Consider the following 13,744-nt stretch of genomic DNA (forward strand, 5'->3'; position numbering starts at 1 on the left):
TCCCTTGTCATAAAACACCATAAATGACCGTTGTCCTTTCCTGTTGATGCATTATGATGAACAGCAGCAGCTGGCGCTCGGCTCCCTGATGCACAAATTTCATTGCTTGTGAGTACCACCAGTTAAATTCTTTTACCGGGAGGCTGCAGCAGGAGGAAATGCTGAATTTGGACTAAGATTCTTCAAGCTGAGAAGCTCAGACTTGCCAGCATTTCTCACTTGACTTTGGCAGCGGGATCCTTCGTGTTTATTTTGACCTCCAGATGAGGAATCTGTGAATAGTCCCTTAACCCAGCTGCTGTTAGACTATTACTGTTCCTGTGTTATGAGAATGGAGTTGTAAAAAGCTTTAATTTGTGGTTGTTTGTCTGGATAAAGTTCAGCATTTGCTAATCTAAGTTGTTGTGGCCATGCACGGTGAATGCTGACTGGCTGTTTGCTGTCCACATTCACAGGACCTCACATCCCTGAAAACACCATGTTCTACTCCGACAGCGATTCCGGCCTATGGCATAATTGATTGCCCCATGTTGTGCCATTCTTAATGACTCCCCAATTGCAGACAGCCTTCGAGTGGCGAGGCGCCTAAAATGCTATCTGCGTTCAGCACACATGATCCTCCATCATGAATTCAACTAAGATCTCCCCTGGATACAAATCGGCGTCATCCAGCCATAGTTGCCGCAGCTCACGCGTCTTTGAGGACTTCGGTGAAAATATCCAAACTATGTATGTGCGAACTGCTCACATACCTGCTTGTCCTTATCCTTTGCTTTCCCACTGCCCGACACCCGCGATGAGGTGACATCACGGGGGATGACAGAGATTTGGTGCAGTGGCATGTTCATCCCAGCAGAGCTGACCGGGGAAGCTCACACACACACTTCCTGTCCCGATGCAAGAACGAGCATGATGGTCTGAACAGTAACACCTTAGCCCTGCAAAGGAGAAGAGAGAGAGAGACACACACACACACACGAACAGATTAGACAGAGGAGACTTAAACACATGAAATAATCAGCTGGAATGCTGAAATCAAAGTCCACCATTAGATAAGAGAAGTGAAAATACTTAAGTATCACACCTTGATTTTAATCACTGCGATTTGTTTATCTGGATTGTTGATGACTTCAGACAGATTAAAGTCAAGCTTGGAGAGGATGGAGTGAATCACTAAAGCATCATTCTCAAACCACCAAAGGCTTTCTCCTATACATGGGACTTCATACATGAGAGCCGTGGTTTGATGTGACTGTCAAGCGTGTCATAAATCACTACAGAGGTGATACTTTGTCTGTGGGTACCTCTGGGCGAGTAAAGAAAATCAGAAGCTCCATTTCCACAAAAGACAGAGGGCATCGGCCCGTGTGGTTCCTGCCGTTCTTAGACAGATTCAGAGAGACAGCCATGAAAGCAGCAGCAGTGTGGGGTTGTCCTGAGGAGTTACACAAGAGGGTTTACAAGCGGGTCGTTTTAACTTCACTTAATGCAGCCATCTGTACCGCCACTGACAGCAATTAAGCTCCTTCGCACCAACAGGCTCAGTGCACTGTGTGCGCGTGCGTGGTGTCTATGCGTATGTGTTTGCACGCACACCCGTCTGCCAAGCAAACCCTCAAGCTCGACAGTATGAAAATGACAGGATTAAGAAACCAAAAAGCAAGCGGACAGATGGGAGGTCAGTGGGATGGCAGTAATCAGAAACCAGCGCTCATGGCAGCAGGAGAGCGATGTGATGTTGTTGGATCGGGACAGAGAGAGACAGAAAGCGTTACACAGGTTCACGTAGGACAGGAGACGCAGGCAAACACGCGCACACTCCGTCAGGGATCAGGTAGGCTTCTTCAGCAACAGCTGGAAGTTTCAGCTCATCGCACGTAGAAGGTGGCGAGGTGGAGAAGAAGTCAGGAAAGGTCAGGGTCACACGTCACCCTAACAAGGCGCAGCACTTGTCTAAATTTTGACTCGTGTTTATTTGCACAACTTAACCATTTTGCAATCTTTGACCCGGCATCTGTTTGATGATGGATGGGCTGTCGAAAGTGGGGCAAGAGAACAACATTTGACCTTCCATAAGCTTTGATCTGGCCCTGGAGATATCAAATTATATTCGTAACAACAGGCCCCATTATAAGAAAATTTAAAAAAAATACATTGATACTGTAAACCTGAGTGAATTAAGAAAAAACCCTGAAAGGCAGCAATAGTGATACACAGACGAGGTATTTTAGCAACACGATGCGGGTTTACTTTTGGCGCCCCTGCTCTTAGCTGAAAATCCATCCCATTACAGGCGTTCAAATAAAACCATAGTCAGTGAAAATCTCAACTTTTATGAGTTATGGCTGCAACTAATGATCATCAATAATCTTTCATCTCTGTAATCAGTGTTGGTGTGTTCCATGAAAGCTTTTCTCTGATGGATAACACAATTATAAAAGATACTTCAAGGTTTGGAGAGCAGAACTCCTGAGACAAAGATTACGTTTAAGCTGTTTGATGATTTATTTTCCACTCAAACCACAGATAGACTTTTGCTGCCAGTCAACAGACTCAAGGAAAAAGTACAGCGCACTGGGAGAGCACATACCTCCGGAACATGATCCATATCATCTTCAGGAGCTTATTTATTAAATATAAAAGAAATGTGCTTGAAGGTTTCGCAAATATTGACCATTCTATTGAAAATGTGCTGAATTGTGTAGCCACATTTTAAGCTAATGTTATATGAGATACAGCAGAAGGAGGCAGACACCTGCAGCAAGTAATAATAAAACACACCCGGTGGTTTTGAAAGACATCTTGGCACATTTAGGATTTTATGAACTTTTATGGGCTGGATGCACGCTGTGTGTAAAATATGGCACGCACATTAGCCGGTTTCCTCCTGAGGAGCTAACGTTTGCAGCCATAAAGCAAATGAGTGAAGATTCACAGCCCCTAGGTTCATCCTTGCTCTACCCGTCTACTGCATTTTGTGAAAATCTGGACGTTTTTGCATAATCCTGCTTGCAGACAAACCAACTGATTAATTACAGAAGTAAACATAACCTATTCAGATGCTTCCAACTAGCATCAGAAGTCACAGAATTGATAGAAAAAGCACACAAACAAAATAATAAACTCGTGCCCACACAGCCACCCGCTGAACACATCCAAGAAACTGTGTAGAAAAGACACCCAAAATGATTTAAAAGAATAATGTTTAAACCTTTCTCATTCCAGATATTTAGAGATCGTATGAAAAAGAGCAATGAGGAGGTTTTTAATGGTTTTATTTATAACCCATCAACTCTAACAAGGCTGCTAATGTAATTGACTTCTGACTGGACCAGCTGTGTAACAGATTCATTCTAATTTTCAAACAAAAAAGTCAAGTATATGCTAGTTACAGACTCTTAAACGTCATGGTTTGCTGCTTTTTTTATTATTAAAGAGATTAAAGGAAGAGTTTTTGTTGGATTTACTATAGAAGCTATTTGTAGACACCACTTTGGGACTCCATTTTTTTTCTTTATCATTTAGATAAAAATGAAAAATAACCGTCTGCGTTAGTGGCAGCCTTAGTTAAAACAGCATCAAGATTACCTCAGTACCACCAAAGGTAGCGTATTTGCTCAGTTCGCTCACATTTATGCTTTTAAAATGCTGATTCAGAGAAAAACTCGGTGTGTTGTAGCAGAAAAGCATCTCCCCCGTGAAAATAAACAGATTTCTGTTAGACGGATGTAAAGCAAGAGGCGGTGTGCCCTTCCCCGTATGTAGGGGTCAGGGCTGACAGGAGATGAGGTTCTGCTGATGCAGAGATGACTCATCTCTCTGACTGGCGTTCCACCAAACATTTGGGATTTTAAAAGGCTGGCTGCATGGGTTGGCTTCTAGCCAGCTCTGCTGTCAACAGATTGTATAATGGAAATCTCTAATCCAAACCTAAGATGGTCTGTTTACATTCAATCATTCATCCTTCTCTTCTATTTCCCCCCTTCAAGCCATTCATCTTAATCGTGTTGAAAGGAAAGTGGATTTTATGACTTGAATGCAAAAGCAGACATTTATTCCTGTGTCATCACATCAGTGGATGTGACCTCCCTGTGAGTTCAAGCTGAAGAATATAGGTCGCTCTGGACGGACGGAGAGCGCTTGGCCATATTATATGGGTGATTTTAATGAGTAGCAGTAAATGAGCGTGGGTCGGGGGACAAAATGACCCTCCCAAGGGCATCGTCACGTGACCGAATCGTTGAAGCACGAGCTGCAATTAAGTCTGTGTTCATTACAGAGTGCAGCTCCACATCACGAAGATGGGATGTATACAAATAAGTCAGATACACTGGAAGTGTGGTTCACTTTATCAAATGAATGGCATCCATCACTGAGGCCGCAACATACACTCACGCGCACATACACCCCCACCGCAGCAGACTTGTTACTGTACACACAATAGGTACTGCAGAGAAAACCTTCACTCCACTCTTAATTGGCATTGTGTTTCAAGCCGAAGGTCTTGGCTGGACAGAGAGAGATTGCGCTAATGGGCGGAGAGATGTGCAGATACATAGCTGGGATTATTCTTCCACTGTGTGTGTATATATATAAACATTCAGCTCAGCTTTATACACTGAATATTTTTAGGATTAATGAAGCTAAACTCAAACTGTCAATCAAGCTGTCAAGGTCCCTTGGATGTGAAATTTGGTCGTTTCCAGATTTGTGTGCAGAGGTGAGTGTGTTTGTGTGTGTGTGTCTGTGTGCACGCGTGTGTGTGTCCTCTGGGCTGGCTGCCAATCAAAGTTCACTGCAACAATATTATAAGCTACAAATCCAGCAGCACTCCAACCAATCACAAGACTCCCTGGGTTCCAATTTAATATTGAGCTGTTGCCATGGCAACTGCTCTCAGGGTTGGTTTAAGATGTCAAGGCGATGATCGCTCTGGAGAAATTGATTTTTTTTCTGACAGGGCTCGTAAAAACTCAAACTAAGCAGGCTGAGGCAGGAGGGCTTCGTCCATTAAAGTAAAGTTATTAGGTCATGATATGATAATTGTTTTGTTTCACAAACTTTAAAATACCAACACGAGTTATTGACATTTCAGCTGAAAAGTTAGGAGTTCAGACATGATACACTTACACACTTTTGAATAAATCAATACTCATTCATTTCAATTCAACTTTGTTAGCCCCTTTGACTCACTGGAACATGATCATTTCAGCTTGAAAATTTGCAGTTTTCTTTATATTCAATGTGATTTTGAATTTTAAGGATTTTTTCCCTTTTTTAGAGCTAAAGGCTAGAGTATCTTTTGAGTGCTGACACTAGCTGACACATATCCTTGAAAAAATTTTGACACCAGTTGGTGCAAAACTTGTATGCCGGTTCAAATAACTAGGTGGCGCTCTTTGTTTAGAAGCAGCAATTAATGTATCCCTGAACTGTTTTTCCACAATCCAGTGAAGTAAGCAATATCTACGACTGGATAGTTGCACTGGTAACAACAGCAGACGTGGGGAGATTGCCAGCATGGAGTCACTAGCAACAATACCAGAATGAGTCCAGTCTCGTGTCTCTTTCCTAAAATCCATCATTCATCCATTTTCTACCACTTATCTTGTTAAGGGTCGCAGGGGGGCTGGAGCCTATCCTAGCAGCCTTCAGGCGTGAGGCGGGGTTCACCCTGGATGGATCGGCAGTCCATCGCAGGGCCAACACATAGAGACAGACAACCATTCACACTCACAATCACACCTACAGTCAATTTAGAGTATCAATCAGCCTCGTCCCCTCTTGATGTCTTTGGACTGTGGGAGGAAGCTGGAGTACCAGAGAGAACCCACGCAGGAACAGGGAGAACATGGAGACTCACACAGAAAGATCCCGTGCTCAAGCCGGGACTGGAACCCGGGAACTTCTTGCTGTGAGGCGACAGTGCAAACTACTACACCACCATGCCGACCCAAATTTTGTCCAAAAATGACTGAGGCACTTATTTTAAGAAGGTGATGATGTAGAGGGATGATGTCCCGCGTCTTAATCCTGCTGGCTCACTAAGCTCCGATTAGTCCGTTTCCAAATCAAGGAGCAGCCTTCGATGGTTGCAACACCAGACTAAACAAATCAAAGCTGTGGATGCATATTCAGAAGTTTGGAATGCGGCCAGAGCAGCCATATGTCAGGCTGAGCTTCGGGGTAAGAAAATCATGTAGGAGACAGAGTATTTTTGACTGAATGAAGCAGCCATAATATATCGAACTAACAGTAAACATTTGACAACGTCCACAAAAACTTGAGCAGTAGATCGAGATGTAATATGAGGCGATAATGTGTGAAAAGTAAATGATTTTCTTTAAACAATGAAAAATAGCTCCATATGAATGAGTTTACATCACTGCTCGGGCATTTTCAGCTCTTTTTACACATAATACTTACATTCTTTACACTTAAATAACATTTTAATGCAGGATTTATGCTTGTAATAACACTTTCAGGCCAGACAAAAAAAAAAAAATCCCACAAAGTCCCGCTGACATCTGTCATTTTTTTTGTCTTCTACTTTAAAGGGTACAGCAGGCACGCTCCTATCAAATGATGGAGGTGTTTATCAGCTCCTCCTGTTCGCATGTGTCACCTGCGCCGAACGCTTCCGTTGAACCAAAACCACAATGGCTACATATGTTTATACTGTGGCGCGCCATGGTTACACTAACGACACGCTAAGTAACTGCTGTGCAGGCATGCTGAGAGGGCTGCAGTTAGGGCTAAGATCTAAGAACATACATTTCCTACACTGAAGAGAACCAACACATGAATAAAAAGACTTAATGCAACATAACACACCTGGGCAGAAAAACAAGGAGACAAAATAATCCAGGAAATAAGTCAGTTGCCACTTAAGCAGGTTTACTTGGTGTCAAATGTGTTTGGTTTTTTAAAAAATTTAAATTAAAAAAAAAAAGTTTTTTACTTCAATAAAGATCTGAGCAATCTACTTCCTCCACATGTTTTATGCACCAACTCATTATTTTCTCCTCCTCTCTTTAAATGTCATCAAGTAAAATATTATGAATAAACTAGTCCCAATGCGACCACATCGCCATCATAAGGAGGAGAATGTGGCCCGCTGCAGATTGAAAGTAGGACGAAGACACGTCTTTATTTATTTATTTTTTTCTCTGTTTACCATTACTGTTAATTAAAAAGAAAAAGTAATAATGGATTGCTGAGGGAGGCCACAGAGGGACCAACCCACCTGTACAATGAATGGAGTCAAATCTAGTATAAATCAATAACATGGCCTTTGATCAAAGGCAGGCGGTCTCCTGTACGTACACACACACACACACACACAGACACACACACACATCTGGGTTTATTAGAGGGAGCAGTTGCACTCCTCTGACCCATGTGATGCTGCATATACAAAGCAAAGAGCCCATTATGAGACATGAGACACACACACTCTCTCTCTCTCTCTCACACACACACACACACTCACACCACTAGAACCAGAACGACAACCTAAGATAGTTGGTGCTTTCAAAAAAAAGGAGTACAAGGCAATCGATTGGGGAAAAACTAAAAGCTGAGGAGTAAAGTCAAAGAAACAAAATAACAAAAGTTCAGACACACACACGTACACACACACACAGACAACCATGAGATTTACATTAAATAAACCTGCAAGACCATAACAGCAGAGACACAAAGCTCTGTTATTCTTAGTTCAGGAAGAGTTCATGCCTCTCTGGAATTTAATGTACTAGCGAGATACTCTAATGGTACTAAAACTAAGAACTCTCTGCCAGGATCTCAAACATGACCCTTAGCTGTAAGAAAAAGCCCAACAATCTGAACAGCAGGGAAGAATCCACTGTTAATGTAAGTTTGCCGGCAAAAAAATACCTTTTAAGATCATTTGCTGTTGCACATTAAATGTAAATGTTCCTGTGATGCCGGTGGGGTCATTGTATTCTTCACAATCTCTGCAGGAATCCCACTTTCAGACTTGTACTTGATTTTGTGCAGCAGTGAAACAGCTGCTTGTCAGTGAAACCAGAACAGATTAATCTGTTTTTAACTACCTTTAATTAAATACTTACAACAGAGTCCATCCATTTTTTTTAACGATAAATTGTTAAATGCCTGTCTCCTAACCCATGAGAAATGAACAAGAAAATGTCAAATTAAAAAAGCTGAAACCGAAGCTTATATTGAAGAGAGACATGATTTGAAACTACACATTTTATTGCGAGAGATTTACAACACCGAGGCCTTGACGTATATGTTGTACAGGGCTCTGGGTTGTTTTTTTTTAAGCCTACCACACGTAAATCACAGCCCCTTCTCCTCCAGGTTCTGCTCAGCTGAGCTCTGCCATTATTCAGTTTGCCAGGAGGCCCCTTTGAGTCCCTGCTGTCAGATCAGACCTGAGATGTGGCTGACAGCCCGTTTTCCTCTTCTGATGTGCAACCAGGCAGAAAAACTGGGCTGTGTATCAATCAGTGCTAGCATTACTGTACTACGCCTATAATCTCGATTTAAAGAGGTGTCTTCCCTAGGGAGACTGGTGGCTTACAATATGGACCTGGAGCACAAATGAGTTTATATAACGCTGACAAATGGTGGTTTTAAGTAGTTCAATTCATTGGCAAGTGACTATTAGCCCCGCACATTTAGGAACACTAATGGAAGTCTCTTTTATGCTGACATTACAGCTTCAGAGAGAATAATTTTGGTGCTGTGGAAAGAATGATGTCATAGCCACTGTAATATCGCTGTATGTGACATTCCTATCATACGTAAATGGCAATTTTCTGTTGTCTGCTGCTCCCTCAGGTGATGTGTTGCCTTCTAAACATTTTAAACTTCATTTAAAAAAAAAAATCCTCCAATAAGCCTGCAGGTTTAGACTTTTCCTCTGTGAAAGGTACCAGTCAGAGTAGGGGTGGAGGGATGGGGCATTAATTTCATCATGGCACAGATGCTGTAGCCGTGTTGGCAGCACTGATTGGACTCAACGCCCTGCCAACACTCACACACTCACCAGTCTGAGCACAGATTAACAGCGCATCAGTAAAACCTGATGGACTTGTCTGATAATGCCTGCTGCAGTTTGCTTCCTCACGTTTGACTGCAGTTCTTCATACATTTCTGATCATTTTTAATCCAATCCAACTATGAAATTTACAATTTTGGATTAATTGAACCATCACTGGCATTGTTTAATTTTGAACCGAAACACACGGACCCGCTCTGCACTGAGCTAGAAGACTGGTGATTACACTTTTCTTTTTCTCTTTTTATAACATCGCAGGAATAAATTATCATAATGTGTTTAGCTCATTGTCATTTCGGATGTAGCTTCATCATTTATTAGACCCAGCACGGGCTGAATAATGCTGCGGCTTCTGTGCTGCCTGCTAAACGTCTCCAAGTCTATTTACAATACATGCAGGATTAATCAAAAGCATCTACGATATTTAGGTCTTCTGAATTCATAATACCACCTTTACCCACCATGCTTGATTTATGCTAATGAATCCCACTTTAGTGATGGTAGGTGTATACTTGGTGATGAGAAAAACAGGTGTAGAAAAAAACAAGACGTGATGTTTTTCATGAGCTAAATTTAGGGCGTGTTTCCACTGGCTCACTTCGGCTCGGGTCGGATCGGTTTGCCCCCATTCCACTGACCCCAACACGGTACTCACCGTTACCATTTTGGTCCCTGCTCCGCTGGGGTTCCAAGCGAGTCAAGCGGGGACGAAAATGTGACATAAACACATAGCGGGGCGCTGATTGGTTAACTTACCCACTTACGTCCTCTACTTCGTATCTACTTGTCCTCGCCAGAATACAGGTCGATTGCTGGGTGAAGTATTTTATACTCTTCTTGGGGGTTCTGTTTAGCCGCTTGTAGCCTTGCCTGTCTGTCGTCCCTCATTTTTAGTTTGAGCAAAATCCACTGACTGAGCAACAGGCATTACGCTGCCTCCATGTCGTCCTTTGTTGTTGTTGTGTGGCACACAAATTACACTGGGGAACTGTCGGCCGGTGAGTCCACCCATGCTGACGTACCCGTACCGACCCAACCCCACCTGACCCGAGCCAGAGGAAATGTGCCCTTAGTGAGGTTTACAAGCAATTCCAAAACAACAACCCTCTAACTTCACACAAACTTTGTGGGCAGCCCATGTAAGTGTAAAGGATGGCAAAAACAAATAGGAAGCGCCCTGAGGGCGTCAAGAGGAACTCAACCAAAACTCATGCAAACAGCAATGACCCTCCCACCCCTCGCACACGCCAGAGTGTGACTGTCCATAGGGGCAAATGCATTTGAGACCTGATAGTATTTGGATTTTGCATGAAGAAGCAAACAAGTGCATGCATTGCGATGCAGATATCAGCTCCTGGGTGGCACCAGAGCACACACACTTGCTATTTACGTATTGTGTTTATTGACATCAAATGTCTATCACACAGATTGTGCATACAAATACAGAATCTGTATTAAAAAGGGACAAAATCGGGACAGGAAAGCCTCTGGTTGCTGTTTGAGTAACTTTGACCGATCACATTAGAGTGGACCTCGGTCACGTCCACCGAACAGTCTGTGTGTCAAAAAAGTCCAAAAAAAGATGGAACGCATCGGCCAAATGCAAGGTTTGAAAAGTAGTCTGATGATTTAACAAAGCCTTTGTAGAAGTTTTAAACTCCATGCAGACATCACAAGGTGCTAGACTCTAAATAATGAGTGGCAAATGGAACAAGGAAGTCTTGGATCAGATATCTGCTGGCCACACCTGAAACCCCAAAATTGGCCGTTGTTCCTAGAAGCTTAGTGATCAGGCCTATATGATGGGCTCTGAGATTGCAGTACATCAAATGTGTGAAGATGGAAAAGATATGATCAAAGTTTCCCGTTCTATGCTGAAATATTAAAAAAATGGACTCCTCAGAGGACCCCTGAATACCATTTAACAAACTCACAGTCTTCACAGTATCACCAAGTTCTTCAGGTGTTAATGACAAAATTTGAGATGGATCCCATCAGCCGACTAGGAGGAGTAGATCAACGTCTAAAAAAAAAAAAAAACCCATACCATTACTTGATCCCACCAGCTAGCGCTATTACAAAAACTTGGGCTTCGGCTTAATAGTTTTTTTCTGTAATCTTACGAAGACAGAAAAAAGCCACCATAAACTCAAGAGGATATGGAGAAAAAAGCAATAGACACCCAAATTCACCGCAATCACTGACTGTGAAACTGCCTTGCTTTAAATAAATAAAAGGTCAGTGAATTTACAGTTCATATTTAATTTGCGGATTCCTGCCAAATTAGACAGCAGCTCTTCGCCTGATACGCTAAAGTGAACCATTCAAAGTTTACTGAAATACTTCATATGGATCTGCTTATTCCAAGGAATCCTTGCTGACTTCCCAGCTCAGTGGAGTGACCCTGATCACTGAAATGCCAGAGGCATCGAGAAATCATTCAACCACCTTCAACCTTCCCCCTCGCCATCGATTTTCCAACAGATCCCAAGTAAACACATTTCATGCACTCTGTTTCAAATCAAAAAGAAACTAAATTATTCAACTGCCAGGTTGTGATAGAAATATGACAAATATCCTTCTTCCACAGCTGCTTTAGGGAGCGCTCACACACATTTGGAAGATTGTTTAGTGTTTCCCTCCCCAGGACGAAGAGTTTGACGGCAACTTGTCATTGCCTGTGAAGTTGAAAGGCAAAGAAGTCAGCGGCATCACTGCCTATCTCCCTCGAAGGCAGGACACCTTTGAGGAGAAATGCTTTGAAACCAAAATTATTGTGATAAAGTCTGGCCACCACAGAGATTTACCTTTATCCACAAGTGCGCATTACTTGCACCGCAAATGTAAAAGAAAACAGCAACAACAACAACAAAAATGACTAGAACTGTCTGGACATGTAACTTCAATAGCCTTCAGAGGTAGAGGATTCTGTCTCTCCACCATAGCTCGGCATTTTTTTCCACGGATGATGAAAACCATGAATGTAGAGAATTCCCGAAACACCATTAATAAATGAAAATGTGATGTAACAAGATGTGTGCTTTCAGAGTAACTGAGGATGGATCATATATAATGGCCTGGAAGGACATTCTTTCAAGAAATACCATCTATTGATTCCTTCAAAATAAAGCAACCCAACTTCTATTCAGTATCTTTTTTGTCATCGATCAAATTAGATGTTGTCGTTTTTGTTTTTTTTCGGTTTTTTGCCTAATTCAAGCTCTCAACCATGTACACCCCACATGTCATGCAAGCTTTCCAGCCGTCGCCAACTTTGTCTGAAAAACAAAAAGGGAGCTGAGAAGTATCTCCCAGAGGAAACCTTCCAAACAGCATCCTCACAGACAAGATACAACATGTTAATTATGAGCTTCAGAGATGAGGCAGGATGGATGAGATTACCTTTGAGCAGCCATTTCTCTTATTTCCGCACATCGTATAAAGGAGGAGCCATTCACAGGGTGAATGTCGCTCTCATTATGAACAACTCTTGACATGACATGTTCAAATTACGCTAAATTATTCCTCAATAAATTGCTTTAAGTGCTTTTGTTCTGAAAAGACACAAAAAAAAGAGATTCTTGATATCCGTATCAGCCCAAAACACCACATAAGATATCAAAAATATATATATATATATGAATATATTTAGATCCATTCGCCAAAGATAAATGCTCACGTAAACCATCAGGTGAACCATTTTTAAATGTTTGCCACGGCCAAAAGTGATTGCAAAACATGTAATGGACTGGATTACTTTTTTTTTTTTAATCGCTTGACAGCACAAAAAACAAACAAACCACCAAATAACTTCACAGTGTTTGCTTTGGTCTGAGGTTAATGAATCACTCCTTGAATCTTTACTCCCCTTCCTCTGTATCTCTATTGAGAGCTGTATCAATAGCTGGTTTACCGCTTGAAAAAACAGACAGCCGGCAGCAGATTAAATCCGCAGCAGCCTGCAGCTAATCAATATGAATTCCTCAAGTACATTAACCAAAAAAAGTGCACTTAAACATGATAGTTATCGTTATGAGCCAAACACTTCCTCCAAACTCAGCCCAAGATTCATCTCTTATTGATTTTGAGGTTGGTTTTTTTTCATCAAATTTTGTTATTACCGTGAGCTGCCATTGTGTGTGTGTGTGTGTGTGTGTTCGAAGACTATCTCAGAAATTAGTCGAGGGATTTTTGATCAAAACTTCAAAAGCTGCAAATGTTGGCGATATTAGAGGGGGAAAGTGATTCACTTTTGGAGGTGATTTGGATGCGGATCCTAAATAAGTTTTAGGGTCTTTGCAAGATGCACAGTAACCATGAGCAGGATTTTTATCCTTGGCTTAAGCATACAGGCGCTCTCTGAGTCCTTCCTGCTTTCTAAAAATTTGAAAACTAAACCCATACAGATATGATGAGTGATTTTGATTTTGAATATTTCATATTCAGTAAACTACCGCTGAACCTCAAACATGTTCAACATAAAACAAATCCTTCCTTTTCTGTCCAGAGGAAGCTGCAATGAAAAGGCAGAAAACAGTCTAAATGCCAGGAAATTACTGGGAAATGATGTCTCATCCACACACGTCAAAGACAGGTTGATAGGTTTAGACAGGATACTGCACAACCCTGTGTGTTATAACGATGAAGAGAGAGAGCGAATGCATACAGATTTTGACAGAGAAGCAGAATAAT

The 13,744-nt window shown here is 41.9% G+C and overlaps 1 protein-coding gene across 4 annotated transcripts in view; it reads right to left on the bottom strand.

Annotated features, from left to right (window-relative positions):
• The window catches only part of marchf8 (membrane-associated ring finger (C3HC4) 8), a 94,727-nt gene that overhangs the window by 64,590 nt on the left and 16,393 nt on the right, over window positions 1-13,744 (bottom strand). For all 4 annotated transcript variants that reach the window (XM_086179783.1, XM_086179784.1, XM_086179785.1 and 1 more), the window contains exon 2: window positions 753-938. In XM_086179783.1, the coding sequence (XP_086035909.1) occupies window positions 753-848 (96 nt within the window). In that variant the 5' untranslated portion in view covers window positions 849-938. The remainder of the gene's footprint in view (window positions 1-752; window positions 939-13,744) is intronic.

The sequence above is a fragment of the Aulostomus chinensis genome, chromosome 16, assembly GCF_037954235.1.
Source record: "Aulostomus chinensis isolate RoL2024-O1b breed Wild chromosome 16, RoL_Achi_v1.0, whole genome shotgun sequence".
NCBI lineage: Eukaryota > Metazoa > Chordata > Actinopteri > Syngnathiformes > Aulostomidae > Aulostomus > Aulostomus chinensis.